Raw genomic sequence first — 27,383 nt, forward strand, 5'->3', positions numbered from 1 at the left:
TTTGGATAGAATTTGGATAACCAAAGTTGTTTTGCTAGTTTTTTAGTCAGTGTTTGTGTCCTCTAATGACAAGTACCAAGCTAATAGGTACCTCTAATTTGTATGATTGCTAGTTTTCTTTTGAGTGAGAATTTCTTAAGGGGACCGCCTCGTCAGGGGTGTATGTGTGTTAGTGAGGCGGAATGTTAAGCGCGACGCTCGCTGGTGCTTCTAGCGCGGTATAGCCTCTAAGCGCAAGTCTCTGAACAGGCGCGCATTTGTCTCGTCGTCACAGGATAACTGTGAAATTTGAGCGGTGACCGTAACATTATATGGTGGAGAAATGAAGATAAAGGTGTTATGCAAGCCCCTTAAGTGCTTTCAAGAATCTGTACTGATTGTTTTATGCCTAAAAATTACTCTGAAAACACGCGTTTTAGGCATTTTAACACTTCTAAAAATACAGTTTAAAAACTTAATCTGAAATTAAAAGTACTTTTCGGCCCTCAGCGAACTCTTAAATGCTATTCGTAAATAGGCCCCACTCGGATATGTTGAGTAGTTTTGAAATCGCGTTGTTTTTCCTGAAGCTCTGCACACTGTAAGTGTGCCAGGGTAGGCGAGGCCCTCAAGAGGGGTTGACCGTGGTCTGTGAGTGGCGGCGGTGTGCCCGCAGCAACCTGGAGGGGGACAGCGAGAAGCTGGAGCTGGGCGAGGAGGTGGAGTACAACCTGGGCACGCGCGGCTCCTCGGGCAGCTGCATGTCGGCGGAGAACGTGCGGGTGCTCCCCCGCGGGACCATCGATCTGCCCCCCGTGGAGGGCGAGGCGCTGGAGGGCACGGTGGTGCGCCCCCTGCGCAGCGTCAACCCCGACCAGAGCCAGTACGCCGGCCTCGTGCAGGCCGCCCCCAAGGAGGGTGAGCCCCGCCCCGCGGTCCGTCGCGTGTCTGTGCTGGTCGCTCCGCCGAGTCTTTGGGGAATATTAAAAATAAAAATTTTTGAATTGATTACATTTTTTTTTTTTCTCAGAGCAGAATACTTTAAAAGCACGGTTGGCCAATATAAAAAAAAAATAATGGTTTTTTCAAAAATGTATTTTCTAATAGACTATCCAAATAAATTTTAGTGAAAGGTCTAATTCTACTCTAATAACAATAGTTTGCTCATTTAATATTTCTTGTGATTAAGGAACAAATAATTGTATTCTAATCAAGATATTATTTCAATTATCTGAATAAGTTGTAAATTATGCCTGGCTAAATTCTCCTCTAAAATTAAATAAACAAATTAATTATTTAAACAAAATTTTTTTTTCTTTTTTGGGAATCCCTGACTATAGTAAATCCCCTTTCTATGGGAAACACCCATTCTATGGAGAATGCTCTTCCTATAAGGAAATTCTCTTTCTGTGGTTAGGTTCCAGTCAAATGTGCAGATTTGCTGGACTTAAGTTCTTTGATGTAATAACTTCTCTGGTTCAACATAAGTGACAGAAAGCGGGATGTTGTATGTCTTTCATTTGAACATGCTGAGAACTAATATAACGTATGTAATAAAAAAAATTTTTTTTTGCCAAGCCTGGTTAAAAGTAGGATTATATGCTGTTTGAAGCAACAAATACAGTAAAACTCATTCAAGACGACACTGTTTAAGACGTTTTCCCGCTTAAAACTTTGGACTAATAAAGCACCAAAAGTTTCAGTTGCCATTAACATTTAACATCCCTCGTTTAATATATTTTTGGGGTTATTTGATTTTTCTGCTTAAAAAGCACTAAATCAACACAAAAAAAATCTTTTTATATCATCAATCTTAACTCATTACATGCCTGAAAGTATTCTGAGCATATTGGCCACTTGTTTTGCATACTAAATTTAAGTTTGAGTTTGTATGGAAGCTGGACACTTCAAGCAGAGTTGTAACGTCTAACTTACCCATTATGTATCAGGTAATTTACAGTAACTATAGTACTGCATCCGAGGTTATTGTTCTGACCATTTAACGTGCACAATATGTACCTGACCATTTATGGTAATTATGGAACTTTTTCCAAGTTTATTGGTTACTTGCTATTCATTTTTCACTTCACGTTTGTCATGCACCATTTTCAGCTAGGTTGACGGTAATAATAGATGTATATTTCGTGCTTGTGTTACTTTTTGATAATGCACAGTACAAATTAATTATGTTCAAGTGGATACGGATATTTGTACCTTATTTTGAAAAAGCGTTGTGGGTACACCTACATCCTTATTATTTTGTTTTATGTTAACCTATATTAACCTAAACAAAATTATAAGGATGATGCATTAAATGACCGCTACTGTAGAGACCCGGAAGAAAAATTACTTAACACTGTTTAACAGTGGGAAATGAGTTTTAATGCAAGTTAAAAATTCCAGGAAAATTTGAACTTGCAAATTTCTTTGACAATGATTGCATTCACAAATTTTTGTATCCATTAAAAAATATTTACGAATTTTTAGTTATTTCACAGAGTCTTTTTTATAATTATTAAATAAATAATTGGGAATGCAGTGTGACAGCAGACGATTATTACCATAGTGCATCAGCGTAATATAGATGCAAAGAATACTGGCTTTCAAATCAAAAATGTATTATTACTTATTACCAAAACGTGTCAACCACATGCTACACATGCCCTAATTAACTTACCGTGGTGAGATGATGACAGAAGCCAGTTGGACTGTTGTGAGTGGGCAGTGAAGTGTTGTGGTTGTTGAGTGGTAGGCTCAGCAGTGTGTTGCGCGTTGCAGATGAGGAGCAAGGGGCGGAGTACGAGTTTGGCATCACCGGGCTGCAGAACAAGCGGGAGCTTCTGCAAGTCGGGGACCCGGTCACCTTCCAGGTCGACGCGTCGGGCAGGGCCGCCAACATTGTGGCAGTGCGCAAGAAGAGGCGTGCCACTGTTGATGCCGTCAAAGGTCAGCCAGTACACTTGACTGTGGTGCCAGTCGGACAGAAGGCAAACACTCGAATGTCTCTCACATGGCTAATTAATTTTGTTGATTTAACAATCTTGGCATTTGGGGCAAAACAAAATCTTGTGACTACTACACTGAACAGTTGAAACTAGAAACAGAATTGAATAATTTTATTTTTAGGTAATTTTTTTTTCAGAAGAGATCATTTCTGTTTTATTGATTTTATAAATTAAAAAATCATGGTCCTAAAAACGTCATACTTGCCAGTGTCAAAATTTTGAATTTAATACTGTTCCGTGAATATTTTCTTTTCAATTTTTTTTCTCAATTTTCAAATCTTTCAAATATTAGAGATTCAAGGATTTGACTTGGTGTATCTGTGATATTTACATGCTTAAATTATAAGCTAATTTTGTACCAAAAATGTTCCCGGAAGTGCAAACAAACATTCTTGAAATATTGTAGCTGGTGGCATATACAGTGGTGTTCCGCTGTGCCAAACTATTTGGGGCCAAAAACTTAAGAATACCATATTTATGGATTGGCTGAATAATTTCCGTGATGTGACAGCATGTAGTAAAAATTAACCCCTAAAAAAGGGTGGCCACCCAACTGGGAAAACCAGAAAACCTTGAGTTAACCGTGAATTGTTGTGGTGCGGAAAAATCAGTGAGAAATTTGTGAATTTTTGAAAGCCACCAGGAATTGTCTGTTTGTCTAGCAAGTTGAAAAGAGCTTAGTTGAAAAATGGCTCATCGTACTTACAAACTGTATTACTTACACTTTTTTTGAGCTGTGTTCACACTTGGTTAAAAAAAACGACACAGCTTGCTTATAAGTTGTGTCACATAATACCACTTTTGAGCAAACCTCTACAGCGGATGTGAGGAACGCATTGGTGCTACAGTACTAGAAAACCGGAATAAGTCAGAGAATCTAAAATGATCAGGGAATTCGGGGAAGTTTCAGGGAAATCACAACATATTTCTGGAAGTTGTTCTTGTGCTAACAAAAATGAAAGAAAAATACTGTTTTCTTTGAGATTTAGGCACCTCAAAAAATTTTGAAACCTTTAATATAAAATTCTTAAATAAAAATAAAATTAATTTCTGTCATAACATCCACAATTTCCTCCATCCTCCCTGTAAGAGTACCAATATTGAGAGTCCCTAAATATAGCTTGGGTTGTTTTCCATGTTCAACCGTCCAGCATTTTAAAGTGCATAGATAAGCACAGACGTACTCGTGTTTCACTCGCTGAGAGGTTAGGCGTGTCTATTTCAACTCTGAACACAATTGTGAAAAATCACGAAATCATTCAAAGAAATTCAGCACAGTGTGGTGATAAAGTACTGTATATTTATTAATATTATTAACCTGTAAATGTCTGATGTTACTATGAAGTGCTATTCAATCTATGAAAGCACATATGAACATATACAGTAAAAGTCCGTTATAACGTGTATTTATAACGGCGCCAAAAGTTTGTTATAGCGAATTTTCGTTATAGCCAAAATTTAAAAAAAAATCTTATTTTTGTAACAAATTTTAAATATATTATTTTCTCGCTTGTTTTTACTATGGAAATTCACAACAAAAGTAAAGAAAATATACATAAAACTTACTAAAATAACATTTTTAAGCTATATCAGCACTTGCCGACTACGAAATATGAGACCGCTTGGCCGTGATAATGCCGTCACGCACATCGTGGCTAAGCGCACAGCTGTTTGTTTACATGGCGACGGGCGGGCGGGGTCACGCAAGGTCATGCCGGCCGTTTCCTGTCGCTTTGACCGCAGCTGGTTTGCTGGAATGTGCGCTAAGCTGATGATATCGGGTGCATATTTGCGGAGTTTTGAATACAAAAAAAATATTTTTTAAAATCTCTTATTACGTTGGACAACCATACAAATTATATAAAATAATTTTTCCGACAATTATTGGTCAGTAACACAAAAATAATCACTCGTACATACCCTTGGAAAATAACACAAAATTAAAAAACACGTTTTAAAAAACGAATCAATTTTCGTTTGCCTTGATTTCTCTAGACTTTCGGATAGGGATGGGGCGAATCCTGATTTCCTCGAATCCGAATCCTAACTCGAATCCTCGACTGGAATTGCCGAATCTCGAACCCAAACCCGAATCTTTTAATAGATGATGTCCACATATCTAATGTAAGTGAGATGTATTCTGCTTGCACTAAAAGTCCCTTGACTTTATCACATGTAGATTGGTACATTTCTGGTATAAGTGTATATAAAGACAACAATTTTTTCTTGAGAAATTTCAGTTTTAGTACAGATTAGCAGTTAGGATTTTTTCTATAAATAAGCTAGAGGTCTGCGAGCCTAAGAATTTTACTTCGAGCCGAGCTCGAGCTTTTGTGGTACAGTTACACTTTTGGGAAATTATTTTTATCTTAAACTTAATATCATGTTTGAATAAAGTATTAAAATGAAGTGGGCTTATTAATTTTGGGTAACTATTTACAGAGTGTGTTTACATTTTGCACTGCTAGAAAAAAAATAACATTTTTTTTTCATTGAATCTTACCTGTTTCCATTGGTTCATTAGTAACTGATATCATCCAACTAACATAACCAAGTATATGTTTGTGTAAATGTAACATATCTTTGGAAAAATTTCACCCTTGTCAATTTTTCTGGAGTCCTTACTGAGCTTCAACAAACTTAGCACCAAAAATCATGTTGTTTAAAAAGTACATTCACATTGTTTCAACATTTCCACTTTTCAGCACAATAATTCTGAGAGAGATTGTTACAGAGTATTAAATTCTGTTCTTTAATCTATCATTCAGAACAATAATTTGTTCTGCACGTTCAGGAGTTAAATTAGCTCTACGATTGGAGATAGTGTTTCCAGCAAAAGAGAAGTGTCTCTCGCTGGCAACCTGCTTGGCTGGACTGCTTTAGTAAATTGCTTAACCTCAAAATTAGTGTCATAAATATCTGTAACTGGTCATTAAAGTTTAATCAATTGAAAGTAATAAAAATAAAAACATTTTACTTCATTCAATTTACACTTGCAAAAAAAACATACACACAATAAACCTACATGGAAATTAAAGTCTTTTTCAATATCCTGAAGTCTGAAATATGTTTACTCATGTCATTAAATGTAGAGCTGTATTGAAGAAGCCGATTTTGCCAATATTTAGTTGAATCGGCATTTCTGCCGACTTCCGATACAGTACGCTCGTTAATTTTCGGCCGATATTACTGAAAAACGAAAGAGACTGCCATAACCTAAAAATCCACGAGTACCATTTTCACTTTTCGTAGTAGTACTGCATTCTTTCAGATCGCATTATTTCTTAGCAACATGTGCCAACCGTACATATCAAAATTTAACATCCTTTTTTTTTTTTTTAACAATGTTCTTTAATTTAATATGTCATAAATAAATAATACATTACTATCACGGTAAATATACATCTCAGTTGTTACGGTAACTATAGTGCAAATATGGTAGCTATCATGCTTCTGTAGTAATTATGGTATTCTACAAAGAATCTTTAGTTCTTTTTATGGTAATTATCTTAAAATAACTATTGGGTTTGTACTGTAGTTATGGTACATCATCCATATTTCTTCGTATGTTGTTGTTCATTTGTCTTTTCTTCATATTTACGTGTGCCATTATTTGAGACAAGAAGTTTCAGAAAAAATTTTAACGGACATTATATCACACATTTAATGGCGTAAATGACGAGACCTCGGGCAATTAAAACGCTTTATACGGAAAAACCTACCATGCGGGACCTCGTAAGCGAGTTTTACTGTATTTTTTTCCCCGTAAATAGTAAAAACCGAATCCTTTGACGAATCCTATATCAGACCCGCCGAACCTTCGAATCCCTAGGATTCGGCGGATTCGGAGGATATTGGATTCGGTCGCCCCATCCCTACTTTCGGACAAAATAAACGACTGGACCTCTTGGAAGTTCATCAAATCTTTCGTTGTAGCATTTGTATGCTGATAAAAACGACTTATTGTGTCAAGTGCCTTCATCATTGACGTTTTCGACGGAACTGATACGTCACTTGGTTCGTCGTCATTATTGTCATCATCTTCAGACGCCGCTTCGTTTTGATTAGAAAAGACGAGCTCGACAAGTTCCGTGTTCGTCAACTCCCCGTGTGAGACGAGTTATGCTCATTTACTAGAGCTGTAGCAAACCGTATGTATTCGGTACTGAGTAACGGGTGCGCCATCTAGTAACGAGTAACGAAACGTTACACACGGCTGCATCTCGTTACTCGCATTTTTCGTATGTTTTACGCATGCGCGCACATATTCGATGAATTTACGTTACAAAGAACGATGTTTGTTTATTAAGTAAAGTATAATTTGGAAATTCGTCCTCCAAGTTTTTTACTGTTTATTAAAGGTATTGTGTGTGTAGACAAAGTTTGAGATTGGAACAAAAACAACGTAAGAAAGTATTTTTTACAAATTAGAAATATGTATGATTTTGTTTTTTATTATCGCGTATTTTCACGTTTGTTTTTGTTCTTATCTTAAAAGAGATAATATTAAAAAGCCGCTCTAATGAGATTTAATTGTTGCTTGGTTAACAAAAACTGTTAATTATCAAATATTGTTAATTGTTTATATTCTATTTATTATTATTTGTGCGACGTCATACTGTACGCATACACAATACGACTCGATTCGTTGCTGCAACATAACATAGCATGTTATGTGGTATCAGAAGTAACGAGTATCATAACGATACAATAGTAACGAGTACTAATTGCTATAGTAACGAATACATACAGGTACGCTTTTTTTTGTTACTTTTACACCTCTATCATTTACGGGCTACAATCGGCGTGATTCTAAATAAGTAATGCTCGCAGCGGGGCCCTGTCTTGCTTTCGTCGCCGCGAGCCAAGCTATGCTCGCTGTGGGGCCTCACCTTGTGCGGTGTTGCCAAGACGGCCACATCATGCGCGTTGTTTCATTTGCCGGACGCGTGGAAATAAGCGAAGCTGTTTTTCATTTATTAAGGAAATTGTATATGTTTTCTCATTGTTTTAGAGCAAAATTACAGGTGTGTAATCTATCGCTATAGCGAAAATGAGCCCACGCTGCATTCGTTATTTCCGAAATTTTTATCCTACGCAGCATATGCAAAACTGAAGGTTCTGATGGCAATTATTAGAGACCCCGAAAAATGGTGAAGCGCGAAATTCACGAAATAACGCGAAAATTTGATACTTTAAACAAATTTTGCGATTTTCCTTTGATTTTGACATAGTCGCGAATTTCGCGCTTTTTCGCGTGAAATTCACGCTTTTTCGCACAAAATAATATCCTTATGTCGCAAGTTCTATTTATTTACGCCATCATAAACATAGGCGTGAAATAAAAATAGACTGAAAGACTAGTGCCGTGATATTATCTTCTTTTTGACACGTTACTGAAATCCATGTATTTTTATTACTCTGTTTACAAGCAGTAAATATTGCCATAGCAAATGAAAACAAAATGTAACAAATGTCAACAATCGATATGTGCGCACTACCAACAACAAAATTGATTCCACAGTTTTTGTGTTTAGAATAATGGTCGTTTCTGCCGCAAGGCGCACTGGTGTCGTTTCTTCTAACCTAATTTAATCGCATGGAGCTAAGATGGCAGTCATTTTTGCGTGCACATATCTATGAGTGTTTACAAATACCGTCCACATTTTGTAAGTTTTGTGATACAATTGAATTTATGGCTAAGATGCCGAAAACTTCGACAATGTTTAATCGCCAAAGAAATGAAATCGGTTGGATTTTATATTTTTGATCAGCAGGACAAAATTATGATGTGCAAGTTCTGCAACGTGCGGGTTGATTGGACACGCAAAGACACGTGCAAAAAGCATGTGGCAAATGACACACACAAAACAAAACAAAAAAGTAGGGATGGGGCGACCGAATCCAATATCCGCCGAATCCGCTGAATCCTAGGGATTCAAAGGTTCGGCGGGTCTGATATAGGATTCGTCAAAGGATTCGGTTTTTACTATTTACGGGAAAAAAAATACAGTAAAACTCGCTTACGAGGTCCCGCATGGTAGGTTTTTCCGTATAAAGCGTTTAAATTGCCCGAGGTCTCGTCATTTACGCCATTAAATGTGTGATATAATGTCCGTTAAAATTTTTTCTGAAACTTTTTGTCTCAAATATGGCACACGTAAATAGAAAAGACAAATGAACAACAACATACGAAGAAATATGGATGATGTACCATAACTACAGTACAAACCCAATAGTTATTTTAAGATAATTACCATAAAAAGAACTAAAGATTCTTTGTAGAATACCATAATTACTACAGAAGCATGATAGCTACCATATTTGCACTATAGTTACCGTAACAACTGAGATGTATATTTACCGTGATAGTAATGTATTATTTATTTATGACATATTAAATTAAAGAACATTGTTAAAAAAAAAAAAAAAAAGGATGTTAAATTTTGATATGTACGGTTGGCACATGTTGCTAAGAAATAATGCGATCTGAAAGAATGCAGTACTACTACGAAAAGTGAAAATGGTACTCGTGGATTTTTAGGTTATGGCAGTCTCTTTCGTTTTTCAGTAATATCGGCCGAAAATTAACGAGCGTACTGTATCGGAAGTCGGCAGAAATGCCGATTCAACTAAATATTGGCAAAATCGGCTTCTTCAATACAGCTCTACATTTAATGACATGAGTAAACATATTTCAGACTTCAGGATATTGAAAAAGACTTTAATTTCCATGTAGGTTTATTGTGTGTATGTTTTTTTTTGCAAGTGTAAATTGAATGAAGTAAAATGTTTTTATTTTTATTACTTTCAATTGATTAAACTTTAATGACCAGTTACAGATATTTATGACACTAATTTTTAGGTTAAGCAATTTTACTAAAGCATTCCAGCCAAGCAGGTTGCCAGCGAGAGACGCTTCTCTTTTGCTGGAAACACTATCTCCAATCGTAGAGCTAATTTAACTCCTGAACGTGCAGAACAAATTATTGTTCTGAATGATAGATTAAAGAACAGAATTTAATACTCTGTAACAATCTCTCTCAGAATTATTGTGCTGAAAAGTGGAAATGTTGAAACAATGTGAATGTACTTTTTAAACAACATGATTTTTGGTGCTAAGTTTGTTGAAGCTCAGTAAGGACTCCAGAAAAATTGACAAGGGTGAAATTTTTCCAAAGATATGTTACATTTACACAAACATATACTTGGTTATGTTAGTTGGATGATATCAGTTACTAATGAACCAATGGAAACAGGTAAGATTCAATGAAAAAAAAATGTTATTTTTTTTCTAGCAGTGCAAAATGTAAACACACTCTGTAAATAGTTACCCAAAATTAATAAGCCCACTTCATTTTAATACTTTATTCAAACATGATATTAAGTTTAAGATAAAAATAATTTCCCAAAAGTGTAACTGTACCACAAAAGTTCGAGCTCGGCTCGAAGTAAAATTCTTAGGCTCGCAGACCTCTAGCTTATTTATAGAAAAAATCCTAACCGCTAATCTGTACTAAAACTGAAATTTCTCAAGAAAAAATTGTTGTCTTTATATACACTTATACCAGAAATGTACCAATCTACATGTGATAAAGTCAAGGGACTTTTAGTGCAAGCAGAATACATCTCACTTACATTAGATATGTGGACATCATCTATTAAAAGATTCGGGTTTGGGTTCGAGATTCGGCAATTCCAGTCGAGGATTCGAGTTAGGATTTGGATTCGAGGAAATCAGGATTCACCCCATCCCTACAAAAAAGACAATTATTTTCCAAGCATTCTACCGTGTCTAAACAAATCTCGCTAGGCGACAGCGTGAATAAAGTAAATAAGCTTGAAAGTGCAGAAAACAAGAATTTTTTTCTGATTTTGTTAATATGATGCTGTAAGTTAACATTCCTTTGGAAAAAGCTGATCATCCAGCTATGAGGGAATGGTGTAACACCCATGTTGAAGGTTAGCCTTATTTATTTAGAAATGTTTTCCCCCTCTAATAAAAGTTCATAAGCATATGTAGGCAGGGCTAGATTTTAAGGAACATTTTAACCTGCCCAACGGACAGGTGTAATCAAAAATTTGCCTGTCCGCCATCCAATTTGCCTGTCCGCTGTTTTACCCAAATAAAAAAAATTTCAAAGTCGCTGAAAAAGTGAGAAAAAAGGATTTTTGCTATATTTTGCACCTATTTTTATCACGTAACATCCTTATTTAATCATCATTTTCAGACGAGTCACTGCACAAATTACTTGGCTGATTTTGTCTTGAACATCTTCGATAAGGAGGCTGAAAGGGTCGACGTTTTCTCTGAACATTATGATACCAGAGATTTATTGCTGGTGCTGGATCAAACTCACTTTCAGAAGGTGACTGTATTTGAACATGCATGAGGGCAGACAGTGTATCATCATTTAGACATTTTCGCCAGTCTGTCTTTATAGACTTCATTCTTTACAGACTTGAGCAGCCCGTAACAAAAACTGATCCAGATGATTTTGAATACGTTTCGCAGACTTTGCAAAACATTTGTTTTGTTTCTGTCGTAACGAAGCCAAAGAAACTCGGAACACTAAGGCGTTAAAAAGGTACGGGACCGGGCGATTTTGTCATATTTAACATTATATTCGGACTTATCCTCGTCCGTTTTTCTTTTCTTTTCTGGTGGTTTTGAAGCACCAGTAATGAATTTCCACATTGTGTAACGCAGTTAATTAAATCCTTAAACAATCGCCTTGACAAGATAAACTGTAAAAGATTACCGTGTCCTCTGTAAACAAGTAATGTTTATTTTTTGATGCAACAGTTGACAGGCGAATTTTCAAGCAGTCGCAGTCACTGCGGACACTGTCAGCTGCATCTGGAGTACGCCGTGAAATGTTAACCACGCGAAAACGCTTTTCTGTTAACAAACTATGTTAAAGTAGAGCAAGGAATTAGTAAAGTCGCGATTTATAAAGACAATAAATTTAAAAAATTATATTTTGAAAGTATACAATGGTAAATTACGTAATTGTTGGCTGCTCTGCAATGAAATTAATATTAAAACATGGCAACAAAAACAAACATCATCGGTGTGAGACGTTTTGCATCTCTAGAATACGAATACGACTATGTTACGTGAATCATGACGTGAACATAAGATTTTAAGAATTATGATTCAGAAGATTTCAGCACGGTTTGTACATAACCTACTTTTTTTTCCCGCGGTATACAATAGCCAGAGTCGTCCATCACAAAAGAGCAGAAATTATTGTTTATTTATAGATATTGTCAAAGACGTTTTATTTGCGGTCATGGTCGCATAAATGTTATTAATCACCTCTGCTGTATTAGTGCGTGCGAATAACCTCGGCGTCACAAGTTGCACCTGTCCACCGGACAGTTGCCTTTTTTATTTTGCCTGCCCGGACGAGATTTTGCCTGTCCCGGGCAGGCGGACAGGCGCTAAAATCGAGCCCTGTATGTAGGCCTACAATATTATCGATTAACTTACCTTTAGGGCCAAACTTACCTTTACTACAAATAAATATGCAAGTACATCAGATTAACAAACACATAAATAGGATGTATTGCATTGTGAAATGGTGAGCACACCACAAGATATTTTTGACTGATTGATTGATGGTTTGACTCTGTAATCCAGCAGTACCTAATCTAGAAAAGATTAGGTTAGGTTTGGCTAAGAATTGGTTTGAGTAAATTTGCCCATTAATATTTTCAGCGATAACCTTATAAATGCTACCTATTTATAAGTATATTGTAAGTTATGTATACATTTTAGGTGCGGGTATTTGCCATCATCAGCCAACACTTAGAGAAACTTATGTCCCAAAAATCGGCCAGGCAAATAAGGAAGCAGTAAGGCTATGAGATTTTTTTTACACCGCCAATGGCATAATTTTTTATTAATTTTTTGGGTCTCTACTGATTGCTTATTTTTACACCGATTTTTTGCACCGCTTTTGTCATTTTTTTACACCGAAATGAGCCAGTTTTATTTACCATTTTCTGGGGTCCCTAGCAATTATCGTTATAGCGGACTTTATGTTATAGACCGTATTCGCTACAACGGACTTTCACTCTACTGTGTGTTTGCTTACTTACACTCCATACAGAATGTATAAAACTTGTATGTTAATTATTATATTTAGATATGCTTCAAACACTCTTAATAATTATGTTTATAAGGTATGTTAAGGTCTTAACTATTATTGTTCTCTGTATACATTTTTTATTATTTTATATTTCCCGCACTTTACAACATTTTCAGACGCTCCCTTGAATAGTGTTAATCAGACGCTCCCTTGAATAGTGTTAAAAAGGGGTTCTACTGTAGATTTTTATGATGCAACTGTGACCCAACAGTATTGTTTTCACGTGATATTTATTTTCCATGTTTTTAATGGTAGGTGCCAACTAACAAGAGTTGAGTCTTTTATGTACTCCTGATGAATGACTTACATCTCAGTTAATGTATTGTAGGGTGTAAGTAGCCTATATCTTATTTCTAGTATGTCTTGCAACACTTTGTGGCTTACAGAATATATAGGTGCTCACATGTACAGATGGTGTGTGTCATGCTGTGTTATTGTTTTGGCAGGTTTGTTTGGCTTCTTGGCGTACGAGGTGGACGAGGGCAAAAAGCTGTTCTTTCACATGTCTGAGGTGAAGGACGGGGCCAGCCTCCAGCCGGGCGACCAGGTAGAGTTCGTGCTGGTGACCAACCAGAGGACTGGCAAGTCCTCGGCCTGCAACGTCACCAAAGTCAGGTACGCGTGTTTCCAGTTCTGGCAGACAGTATTACTCTTCCCTTAGCTTCCTTGTCTTTAGTCATTTAAAACTTTCAATTAAATACAGTAGAACCCGTTTATAGTGAACCCGCCTATAATGAATTCCCGTTTATTGTGAATTTCCATCTCAGTCCCGGCAAAATGATGTGAGGTTATGTATTAATTTATTGTAGTGGTGCACCGATATGACTTTACCGATTACCGATTCGATTACCGATTATGAGAGCAATAATCGGCAGATACCGATTCAGTTACCGATTATAATGAACAAATTTTTTTAAGTGTAATAATGCACACAAAAATTTTTATTCCCATGTGAATTTAATAACAAGATTAGGTAAAATTGAGAATACAGTTATAATAACAGTATAAAAATATATAAAATACACTATTAAGTCATTGCAAAGTGTAAATTAAATTAACTTCTATTTATATTTTTTATTGTAAACAACTTGAACTACAGTCTAATAATTGTAATTTACAGTGGGTAAGTTTTTGTTGCGGAAAACTAGCATTATTATCGACTATCACATAAGGTTGCATCGAGAAATTACCGTTTAACAATGTAAACATGTTGCTATATTTTGTTCGCTTGAGTTTGTAGAAAAATGTTTCCACACTTCACTTTCTTTCTCCCTAGTCGCCATCTCACTATAATTATATAAAAATGACTCAAAACCAATTCTAGCACATGTGATTTTATTAATGTTGACTGAATTTATAAAATTATAAATACTTTTTCACTTTTCACGTCACATACAAATAACACAACGGATAATGTTACCAAAGACGCCCATAACGAGTTTGTAAAACGCAGTAATAAACTCTGAAAGGTATCGGGACCACGATTTTGAACCGCTACTATCGACTCGAAAAGATCGATTCTCATAGAATCCACTGCAACTGCTTGTATTTTGATTGCGTGCCATCTATTTTACGTCTCTGGCTATAGGTGATGTACAAGGCCACTAAACAAAAGACAGAACAAAAGACGAAACGTAAATAAACGTGTAGGAAAAATTTATTTTTTTATTGTTCGAGGCAATGAAATTTATTAAACTTAACGAAATATCTGTAATCTTGATATGACGGAGTTAGATGAATTTTGTAATATATACAAATATTACCGTATTTGATCGAGTAAGGTTTGTAAGACTACCACTAGATAGAACAATGTGGACCAAATTTTTCCCTAGAAAGTGAGAAAATTTCGTTCCAGCTTTAGCAACTGCGATACTAAATGATACGTAGTGATCTTTGATGGGCCAGACTCGTTATTTTTTGTTTATTTACTTTTGACGGTAAAAATAATTTTATGTTATTAAGCTGCAAATTTGCTTCAATAAGAAATAAGTAGATAAAAAAGGGTGAAAAATGCAGTAAAAAAAGTAAGGCATTATCTGTGCGAGATAAACTGGACATTAGGGTTGTGCGATTCCAGGACTTTCAGTTCGATTCGATTCCGATTCGATTCTCACCACAAGAGTTGAAATTCGATTCCGATTCCGATTCTTTGGGTAGTTTTATCTACATAGTTTTAAGTCTGGTAGGACTAACTAAAAAAAAAAATTGCATTTATTTTGAACCATATGTATTTAACTTAAATGTATAAGAAATACAATTCTGGAAGATGACTGCGGCCCTTAAACTTGCTACAATTTTCATCCATTACTTATTTAATCACTTCACCACTGTTTAAATATGTCAAATGTTACCAACGGTAAAGTCAGCTGCCTCACTGGAGTCACCGAAATGGTGCGATGCGTGCTGCGCTAAGAAGTATAATTTATTAATTAACCTACATTTGCACATATGACGTATGCAGCATGGCCTAGCCAGTAGGTTTATTTAAATTAAAACCAATAAGTAACATATATTTCTTTGTTTTTTTCAACAAGATCTGTTCCCCTAAAAACGGGAAAAATACGTAAATATGATTAATTTATTAACTTCACGAAGTTAAACCACACAACAATGATCAGCTTTTATTAAGTTTTGTAAAATGCAAAAGCATAAACAGTAAGCAGTACTTCGATACTGACAGAATGTTATGATTCAGTGATTCGATTCCTTTGTGTCGGCACGCGCGATCTATGATAAATGGCGGCCTGGCACGGTAGCCTACAACTCGCGTAATTTCGGTTCCCTACCACGTTCGTGCAACTTCGGATTTCTCTCAAAAATTGAAATTAAAAAAAAATCTAAGGGTTAGGTTAGGTTAGGTCAGTCACAACATGCTTGTTTTCATTGGTAACTTCTGATTTAGCGGCTGAAGTGGCGTTAATACCAAAACGCAAAACTTCGGAAATCTTCGGAAATTCTTGCAGGGAACCGAAACTACGTGAGTTGTAGGCTTCCCGGCATGTCAACTGGTCTACACGTCCGGCACCGCAAAAATATTTTTTTGTCGTGAATGTTTTAATGTTGGTTATTCTGTAAACAGAAGACTGTCACAGAATAGCGATCTTTGTAAATGTATGGTTGAACAAGGAACTATTTTAACTGTTAACATAAAATTGTGCGTTGATGGTTGTAAAATTCATTTATAATATGTGTTATTTATTTTTCAAAACAAATAAACCAACAATATTTTTTTCCCGTGAAACGTGAGAAATGGTCATGAGTAATATGCCGTAAGTAGCAGAAATAAAAATGTTTGAGCATATTGTTAAACTATTTCATAAACAAGCAGTTTTCGTAAGGTATTTATTTATCTTTGCAAGCCTAAACAGTTAGTGGTTCTGAACGTGTAAATTATATTATACACGATCTTTGAAAAAAATTAAATGTTCGGCCTAACCTATATTTCATAACGTTATTAAATTTGCTTGAGTGAAAGTGCGCGGCAATTTTATGAGTTACATTAATGATAATTGACGAATAAATGTATTTCTAGCAATCAGTTAAACGGTAACCGTCAATTTCTTTCTTCGATTTTTTTACTTTTGAAAAATTTGCCAGAATTTTTTGTTTCCTAATTTTAGTTTCGGTTCCGGGTTCAAATAGTTGAGGAATCGAATCGAAGTTGAAATTATCGAGTACCCGCACATCCCTACTGGACATTATTGAAAAGGTAGACTCCAACCCCACTGTCCCGCACGTGTTAATAGCAAAGGAACTGGGAATTGCAACATCCACATTAAGTACAATATTAAACAAGCTGAACAATGTTCTTTCTCAAGCTGCGAAAACGTCACAGAGTATTAAATGCCTAAAAAAAGGATAATATGCCGATGTCCAAGAACCATTAGGTAATAGAAAGTTTGTACATGTATAGTTCATTAAAAATAATATCTGCATTTGCTCATAAAACTGTTGCTTTGAGTATTTCCATTCGTTCTTTTCTTGGCTTAGGCCTATGTGTAGTTAAGATTTTGCTTTTGAGTATGTATTGCCAATATAAAAGTTTTCCCAGATACAGTGAAACCTCTATTTAACAAATCTCAAGGGACCAAAATTTGTTGTGTTTGTTGTAAAGAGGTTTGTGAAATGGAGGTTTCGCACGATATATTTCTAGTCATCATAAAGCTTCACATGAATGGCTAGAACTGTCTTTCTGACTGTTTACTACGATATGAGGAATTAAACATGAAAAAAGACATAGAATACACTTGTTTAATGGCCAACCATTTAATGCTTGGAAATTATAAATTCCCATCCCCAGTGCTTCCTGGCGTGCCTTTTATTGTAAAATCGGACTTAAGACGTTGTTAGATGCCCTAGCCTCCATTAGCTAGACAAAAAGTATCTTGTCCAAATAATCATTTTTACATACTTTCACAAGTTTTCGAATTGTTCCTACCAGAGAAGCGTTGTTTTCGATCTGTTCCCGGTTGGATAATATGGTCGAAAAGTGTAGACGCCGGGATGTTGAAACGTTTAGCTATATCACTTTTTTTCCCACCTTCATCAACTGCATTGAAAATTTCTAATTTTATTTTAACATCAATCTGTCGCCGCTTTTTAGGATTAGAATTCATTTTACAGTAGTACCGTGTTGATTCCGTAACTATGTGTTGAAATAAATAAACAACAGTGAAAACAATAAAACGGAAATTGTACTCCACCATAGATAAAAATATTTGCGTGTGCGCATCTTTAACCATAGAATCGCAAAATATACTAGTTGTTCGTCTTGCCAGAGCGATGGTACGAGAGGTTTCCGCCACTAGCGCTAAATGTACCCGCCATTTTGAACAAAGTGTGGCATGTATACACGACGTGTGTTATCCATGATGCTTTGTTTATTTATTGTCTTTCGCGATGGTGCATATTATTTTACGGTTATACGCACGTATTTTATTAGCAGTGAATGCAAAAAAAATTAGTGGATGTCTTGTAGGAGATGTTTATTTTTGCGTGTTTTTCAAAAGCAGCAGTATTTCGGAACAAATAAAATTCGGTATTTAGAGGTTAAAACAGCATTGATCTTACGGCGGTTCGGCGGGACCAAAATTTTATTTCGTTGCATGGGGTTTTTCGTTAAATAGAATATTCTTTAATGGAGGTTTTACTGTATGAAGTTTCCCCTCTATAGTGAACATATAAACTACTCCCTTCAGATTTGTTATAACAGGGTTCTACTGTACTTCCAGTATGATAAGTAGAGATGGGCCGAGACTCAAAAACTTGAACTGAGTCGAGCTGCTTGTTTCACCGCTCAACTCTGCTTGTAAGTCAAGTTCATTGTACTCGACTGGATGAGACTCATAAACTCGATACTCGTTTGACCTTTGCAAAGAACATAAAAGCCAGGTTCCACTATATTACAAACACTTTACAGTATATTGTCACGTCTCACTTTCAGAGGGGGGAGAGAATCGTAGCTCTTTAGTCACTCGCTTGGCATCAACTAGTCTTAACTTCATAAAATACTTTACTGTACCTAGGATCATAGGTTCGTCATCCCGTACAGGATGTCTGGTGAGAGCTGAACTAAGGAGATTTTGCAAAATAACATAATACTAAATTAAAATGATTTTATTCTTAACGTCAAATAATCAACATCATTTTTAAAAAACATTTAAATAGCGGGATTACAATTTAAAACAATAATCTCTTCATTACTTCCTTAACGATTGAACGACCTTACAAGAGAGAAAGAGAGAACTTCACTAAACACTTCCCTAATCCTTACGAGTACATCTTAACTTATAATTAAAATCAAGAGAAAGATCAAGCAATACTCACATTTTCCGAAAATCCTTTCTTGATCGATTACTAAAAAAAAAGAACTACGTAGGGGCCTCTCCTGCCCTTAAAACCCGAACGAACATTACATTCTTAAAAACTCTGACTAGTGACCCCTGACGAGGGCCATAGCCTCCACCCGAGTGCTTGATGACGACTACATTATGACCTAACTTAAATTACATTACGAACTAAACTACTCGTTCCCTTGGCGTCGGCCATAGCTTCCGCCAGAGTGAGCCTGAATTCCTACATTACGAACGAACTAACTAAACAACTCGTGGCCACAGGGGAGACGCATAGCCTCCGCCTGAGTGAGCCCTGAGCTACCACTCACTTGCGCTTAAATTCGCGCGCCCTGCCGCGCCTAGCATAACAAATCCTCGTTATTGAAGCCAAATTTACTAAACAACTAACTAGAACATCTGGGAAGGCTACCCCCCTCTACCCCGACGTGCAGGCCACACCGCGCGGCTTGTTACGACAGCGCGCCCCAGTAACTGCGGCCCGTGGCTGCGCCCGCACGCGGTTGAACAAACAAACAAAAATCTGCATGCCCGCAGCGCGCCGCGCCGGCCCCTTGCCCCAATTACATGGTCACGCCACTTGCGCTGACGAGTGAACAGAGCAGCCAGCCCAGAGTCCCGTCAGTAAAGTCCCTAAATTTGATTTCAACAACCCTGCAAAATTTCGAACCGCGACATTATTACAGCTCAGATCGGCTTGGCTAAAAGATGACCTGACTTCCAACATTCATAAAAAACTTCAAAAACAATAAATAATGACTGTTCTCCAAAAATGTTTGTTGTTGTTTTAAATTTAGAGGTTAAGTTTGAATTTGTTTATGCAGTTTTTACTGAAAAAAAAAATAGTTAGCAGAACCTTTATGTAGATTTATTTATTATATCTGCATAAAATTAAAACACAGTCAGCCATTACACAATGCTTAAAACAGGTCCACATAGTTTTCATAACATACAAACAAAATTTTCTTGCTCAAAAATGTGAATTTTTATTAATGTTGATGTTGTTCAAAACATTCTTAATACACATTTCCTCATTTTACATCTCGTAAATAAGTCCCGAAGTCGTTTGGCGTCAATACAATGACAAATTTTAATGAGGACAAAGTAATGGGTGTTGGCAAAAAAAAATTACTTTTTGGTATCTTTAATGGACTCAGTAAACCCACTCCATACATGAATAGATACTTCATACGCTGAGATAGACTGCAGTTTGTTACAAATCGAACATTTGGCCACAATTAAAAATATATAAATATTTTTAAAATAAATATATTAAATAAAAAATATATTTATCCTATCCTTAACTCAAACGTGCATGGTTTCTTAACTCATGTAAATACATATTGGCATACTATAAATTAAAGATACAAGGCTAAAAATAGTTATCACAATAAATTGCAAATTATATAAAAAAAGTCTATAAAAATTGTAGTTATTTTTGACATGTCTTTGAAATACTAGTTCTTATACAAAGATTATGTACTTAAATTTACATTGTGGGCAGCCTGTTTAAAGTCATGTAAATGTTGGCCAATATATAAAAAAATTTATTACAAATTAACTTACAAAGTTCCGCGGTATAATGCGGCCGAAAAGCATCTCAGTTCGCCACGGCACAAAGTCACTACACAGTGGTTACTTGTACATACTTGAACGTACAAAAATACTGTAACTGTTATTCCGATGCATAAAGCACAGCTGGGAGACATGCTAAATGTTTTATCGGAACTGGGCGGGTGACTTACTTGATGATGCGCTGGGTAGCACGCTTACGATCCATGCAGTAGCTCATACAATTGCGTCTTCCAACTTTACTGGAAGGCATACCGGACACAGCCTTGCCTGGCACACGAAAGGAAGTATCTTGTAGCTGAAGCCCACAGCTGACGGCTGATGATGCACAGATCCAGAATGGCAAGCGAATTGCAAACCACCGAATTGCTGATTATTTTTACAGCTCGCCCGATCATCACACGTCTCGTGCATCCCTAAATGTTTTTTTAAGTCCTCAACATACACCACTTTCGAACACTCCAAAAGCCATGCTCAGTTCTTACACGCCCGGTGAAAAATCAAAACAGTTCATCCACGAGCCGGGTAAAACACATATTTTGCGCGATATTCTGTCCGCGAGCTCTCGCCTCACTGCTGTCCGCCTTGCGACTCACAGCTGTCGCGACTCGCGGCTCAGCCGCCACACAGCGCTGTATTCTTGCAATCTTCCACTACACACCAATGTTTTAAAGGCATGCCAAGAAAGTATTTTTTTTATGCTGCCCATTAAAATAAAAAATTTTAAAAATACCTAAAACTAAAACAATAAAAACATCTATGATAAACAAAAATTATAAATTAGGATCTCACAGTCTTTAGAAAGTTCTGGTATTTTCTCACGATCACATAGCCAACCTTAGCAAAATTTACAATTAAATTTACCAGAATTACAAACCAAATGTCCAAACTAAATAATAAAAATATTAGATTATTAATTAAAAACAAGCAGTTTCCAAACCATAATAAAAGGTTACTTGAAAAATAACCTGCAACAATTTAATTGCAATAAAGGGGGGGGGGGGGGAGTGCACCAAAAGTGGCACATGCCATAGGTAGTTTTAATGACCCTGTCTGCTAGAGCATGTAGCTCATTTATTAATTCCTTCAGTGAGGTATTGAGATATGTATGTTGTTTGTAGCATGAAGCAGGTAATGATCTAAGCAAAGCCAATGATGGCCAGCTGGCAGCCCGCGGGCCACACCCAACCCCCAACATCTTAAAGAACGTTTCAACTAAGAAACATCAGATATAAGATTTGTGTAGCTTTTTTCTTCTTTTTCTTTTTCATATACATGCAATAAGTTGTTAGCAACTACTGTTCTGAAGCCACAGTATTTTCACATACATGTTGACAAATATTATTTCAATATTTGTGATGTATTGCTTGATGATGATTGTTCTTTGATTTTTTGGCTTTTATTATTTTGTTAGTACTATTTTTAAGACAATTATTTCTTTCTTCATCGCATGCCACAAATTGTATTTATTGTTTTTTTTAAAAGATTGATAAAACATTAAAAATAGTTGTAAGAATTTTAATGTTAACTCATTATGTCTGGCCCTCGCATTACAGTAAACCTTTTTGTTGCGACCCCATTTATTGCGACCACCTCTCTATTACAACCCGATTTTGAGGAACCGTGAAAAATTGCCGAAAATCCGAAGAAAATCGGACAGAAAATAAGTTTCTTGTGGTGAGTAGTGTGTTACTGCGTTTCTCTTGCCGAGTGCTGTACAGCCGTAGGCAGCGCATATCTAAAAATAGATACCACTTCCTGTCGACCGCTGTATGTGGATCAGGTAGAAAACATTCGGCTATAAACGAAAGATATAAGAACAATGCTATCCTGAAATGCTGTGACATGTTTTTGGAGTAGATAATCACAGCGACAGACCGAGAGGATGCGCTCCTGCCCTTGCCGTCAGCGATGTTTATTTTGACAGCTGAAGCAATTATCTTTTCCACGACCCTTCACAGCGTAATAAAAAGAAAGATAAAAAACACGTTCGAATGCAGATGGAAAAGTAACTATGCAGTAAAATAAATATATTTACGGCCCTGCTAAGTTTTTCTATTCAATAAAATTAGAGGTATTAGTGATTTTTTTAGCAGAAACTGCTGTGTGACTAATAAACAAATTGTATCATAATAAATAAACTTATAAAGTATTTATTAACGGCGAAGGACAGTCGTATAAGCCCCTAAAAATATTTATTTTACCGAGAATGGACTATACAACCTGGCTTTTGTCGCACGCGTGGTGGGAGGGGAGGAGTATGCTGACAGTTTCTCACGCAGAAGGTGTAAGATAACATGACAACTGAGAAGGCTTTTCGTGCGATAGTGGACGCGCTGAGCTCGGCTAGACACTGCCGCGTGGATAGCCTAGAGGGGTGGTATCTATTTTTAGCAGTTTTTTGTATGCCTGCCTGCTTACAGTACAGCTCTCGCCAAGATAAACGTGAACACATAGCACCCAACAAAGTGTAACAGACTTGTTTTTCAGCCGATTTTACTCAAATTTTCGACTTTCTCTGCTAAAATTTTTCACAGTTTCTCAAAAAACGGTCGTATAAACGGAATGGACGCATCAGAGAGGGATCGCATCGGCGGGATTCTACTGTATTAAAGCCGACACAAAAATACGCTGTGTGTTAAAATTAACAGATTTTAATGATCTTTCTTTTTTTTTTTTTTCTTCTGATTTTCACATTTTGGTCAAAATGTCCAATTTTTTGACGGTTCCCGAGAATGTATTCGTAAAATCACTGTTTTGTTAAATCCGGGGTTTGTGATACCGGGGTTATAGTATATTTAACTACGGAAAGCAGAAAACATACATGTAAACTAACATATTTTCTTTAGAGGTGGCATGTAGGGCGACGGACTTGTCACGAAGGTTGAAGTGGGTTTAAAGCAAAGCCGTCTAGCATTGTGAGTGACAGCATCCTGCCATTGTATGGCTGGTTAGCGAGTAGCGGTTTGGTGGGGGGGAGGGGGGGGGGGTGTTGAAATGAACTGAAAATTTTTGAAAACATCTATTATGACCCTATTCCTGGGAACCGTGAGGGGTCGTTTCAGAGAGGTTTAACTGTATTTTCAAAAATGCTATCTGGCCCTTGAAGAGTGGTCTAAGCGGTGAGAGCGCGGCGCAGAGGGGACTCTGGACTGTGATGCTGCCCGTGCGCGTTGCAGCGATGCGGCCAAGCAGGAGCGGCCGGAGCGCCTGATCAGCCGCCTGCGCACCATCTCCCTGGAGGAAGCCGGGCCTAAGTTAATCTTGGTGCGCCAGCCCAAAGGGCCGGACGGCACCAATGGTTTCCTGGAGGGCGTGCGTCAGCCACGGCTGCCGGGCGCGGTGCCCCCTGCGGAGTAGCAGCTCTTCCCGTCGTGTGCCTGTGTGAACACATGCAAGACTTGTTACTCATAGAAGCATCAGGTAGTGCTGTATTATCCGTGGAGAACCTTGTGCAAACTATGTATCTATAGCTTCCTTGGTTTGTGACGTCTTCACAAAAAAAAAAATAATGGGCCCCAACCTTTTGTGTATGTAACTGCATTTCATTTTTTCGTTGTTGTGTTTTTACTGCTTTTGAGTTGCTGGATGTGCATTTCATTGCTTACTAAATCCTGATCGCTCCAAGTTGAGATGGAGAACAAAATCACGACCACAACATGGTACATCATCATCGAAGCTGTTGCGCTCTTAACTTCTTGCAGGAAGTTAGGGAGAAGAAACACTTGTCAAATAATAATGTTCATTTCTGTGGAAAACCAAATATAAGAAAGGAATAAAATGGGGGAGGGAAGGAAACAAAATAATGTTAGCTTTAAAACATAAGACTCATACCGTTTAATAATGTAGGGTTATTTTTTAGCACGGAGCTAATCTTCGAAAATGTCTCTCTTAGTTTTTGCAACATAAGCGTTGGAAAGCGTAACTTGGTTTCACATTCCGACAGCTCGATTTTTACTCGCCTGGTGACTAATTGGCTGGACTATGAACGGAGATATTTGAGATTTTTTTTCTATTATTGAATGTTTATCTTTTGCCGCGAGGAAGAAGGAATTATAAAATTATAGTACCCACAGCAACCAGTCAAACATTTTTTAACTTTTGCAAATTATGCTATGGAATATTTTAAAGTGTTTTATAGTAGTGTTTTCAACTTGTAACCAATATGCTGCTACCATAATCCTGTAACCAGTTTTGCCTGTAACTGTCTGGCTCAATATGAACTGTTTGTAGGTTTCTTCTGGTTGTAACTTAGTCTGCTTGGGAGTTGCATTAGCATCATTATTACATTAGTAATACTACAGCTTTAGTGGTATCGTTTTAGTTTTGTATTAATTTTCTAGCTGTGTGTGTATATAAGAGCTGTTCTGTCAGTGATATAATATAAAACTTACAATTCCTTGTGAACTTAGAAATAAAACGGTAAAAATCTCATTCTTCGTGAAATATTTGGTATTTTCTGTGATATAATTTGGGGGTAAAAGTAAGTTAAGGGTGATAGTATTACATTTATTTTAACATGATGTAATTAATTCACACTTGTTTCTGAAGCCTAGTATGTTTTGTAACACTCACTGCCTTGTTAAGTCCTGATTGGTTGGAATATTTCATAATGCTTAGTGATATTTGTTACAGTAGGTGCAATCATTGTATGTTATGATGGATGATTGTTAATTGTATCTGTTTAGCGTGAATGTGTGTGAGATTGTTTGAAATGTATTATTTGGAAAAAAAAGATCATATATTAAATTATTGGCTACTCTATTATTGGTTTGAATTAATATTTTGTGACTTGCTGAATCAACTTTGATGTTAAAGATTTAACTTTGAGCATCATCAATTTGATTGTGAATTGTGATGTAAAAGTTGTGATGAAATAGTGCTGTTATGTATCAAGTTGTTATCATTTTGATGCAAACATAATGTGCTGTGGACTTAAGGGGAGATATTGGTAGCCAGTGACAGTGAGAGCTATTATTTTAGTTATAAGTTCGAGCCATGTTGATGCCAAATAAAAATCTTTTTTAGAGGTAATCTCTATTGAAACTAAAACATGGATAAATAGTACATATGTGGTTGATGTGGGTACTTGACCTTTTTTTATTTGAGTCTTTTTGTAATGATGTGCTGTCATATTTTTCTTCTAATTGTATTTCATTTTGAAGTATTTAAAAATGTACAAAAAAATAATAAATTGTACCAGAATTATAAGAAATTGGGCATTTAATTTTTGACTATTCAGTGATTAATTTATTAGAATTAAGAATCTTTAAGGTATAACAAAATTTGTGACGTTATTGGCAAAATATTTCATTTATAAACACAGTTAAAACGTCAAACTCTCAAACAAATTTGTATGAAAAGACTACATAAAATATTCAGAAAAGGCGTAGGGGTGTACCAATTTGAATGTGCATTCATTTGAATCGGCCAGTAAATATATGGTAGTTCTATTGATAAAAAAAAAGTTTAGTAAAATAATAGCCCATGATAACTTTATTGTTTGTAGTAAAAAGTTCACTTAAAATTTATATCATATCAATTGCTGTTAATAACCAAGTTTAAAGTGAAACATGGTATGAAGTTCAATGCCGATAATTTAAGATTTGGAGTTCGGGAATAAGTTTCTTACCACATTAACTGCCAATTGTTTCAAATGTTACACATACAATTGCTTACTTGTTCCGTGCGTCACGATTGCGACGATCATGCACTACTGTATATGTCGACTCATCACATGCTCATGGATCAATTTATCTACGTTACTATGATACAATGCTGCTATAGCTGATATTTCGACCAAGCATTCAAGCATTTTGCATTTAAATTACTAACAACAGAAACATGTTTATCAAAAATTTTTTGATGCCATCACACAGAATACTTAATATTTTTGTCTCTTTTGAAGAAAATGGAAATATAATATTATGGACTTAGTTTTAAGTATAGTGATTGGAGTGCAAAGATGATTCTAAAAACATTTTATCTGGAAAATTTTTATACATTAACGTAATACTACAGTGGCCTCTTGAAGCCAAAGGAATTAATAGGCCCGTAAAAAAAAGCACAGTAACAATGAAAAATACAGTATGTACCGTACTTACTCGCAAATAGGTCGCCATCGCAGATAGGTCGCAGCCCTAATTTGAGGTCTTGAATTTGGTATTTAAGATTCCCCGCATATAGGTCACACCGGTAATTTAATGACGCAAACGGCCGGCGCGCCGTGCACGAAACAGTTAACGGATACTGTAAAAATCCGCTACTACGAGAGCTGATAATGGCGTGATAAATTATTGTAACAAGTACTCGTAATAACAGAATATAGAAAATTGAAGTCAAGTTAGATTCCTGACTTCTTAAAATGTCTTAATTGTAGACTATAACTCAAAAACAGTGCGTTGTTTTGAAAAAATGCACAGAATAAAAGTCGTCGTAAATTTAATTACGAATAAAAAAGGCCTGTTATGATTTTTTATATCTACAGCAGTTTTCGTTTTAAACGTCCGATTGGTATAAGATAGTGGCTGGGGAAACCATTGCTTCTCCCCTTCCCTTTTTCTACTTATTTGCCATCCAGGTGCAACATCGCCCTTTGTTTACTTTTTTTTTTGTGTTTACTGCGTGAACATTTTCAACAGTTTTTTTCCGTTCTTCGAAGATGCCATTTAAATATTTCGTACTTAAGGAAGGGCCAACAAGGAAGCACTCGTAATTACCAGTTTAATTTAGGTAGTATAATTTACGTAGGCACTCTGAAGGTGCATTATAAAACTCGTAACTACGAATGTCTCGCAACAACCAGCACTCGCAGCAAT

The 27,383-nt window shown here is 36.3% G+C and overlaps 1 protein-coding gene across 2 annotated transcripts in view; it reads left to right on the forward strand.

Annotated features, from left to right (window-relative positions):
• LOC134533734 (cold shock domain-containing protein E1-like) overlaps nt 1–25,780 on the forward strand; it is a 98,076-nt gene extending 72,296 nt beyond the window's left edge. For both annotated transcript variants that reach the window (XM_063371337.1, XM_063371339.1), the window contains exons 11-14: nt 656–897; nt 2,758–2,925; nt 13,588–13,756; nt 23,745–25,780. In XM_063371337.1, coding sequence (XP_063227407.1) covers nt 656–897; nt 2,758–2,925; nt 13,588–13,756; nt 23,745–23,925 — 760 coding nt within the window. In that variant the 3' untranslated portion in view covers nt 23,926–25,780. The remainder of the gene's footprint in view (nt 1–655; nt 898–2,757; nt 2,926–13,587; nt 13,757–23,744) is intronic.
• Nucleotides 25,781–27,383: the final 1,603 nt, after the last annotated feature.

Source organism: Bacillus rossius, chromosome 7, assembly GCF_032445375.1.
Source record: "Bacillus rossius redtenbacheri isolate Brsri chromosome 7, Brsri_v3, whole genome shotgun sequence".
In the NCBI taxonomy this organism is placed as follows: Eukaryota; Metazoa; Arthropoda; class Insecta; order Phasmatodea; family Bacillidae; genus Bacillus; species Bacillus rossius.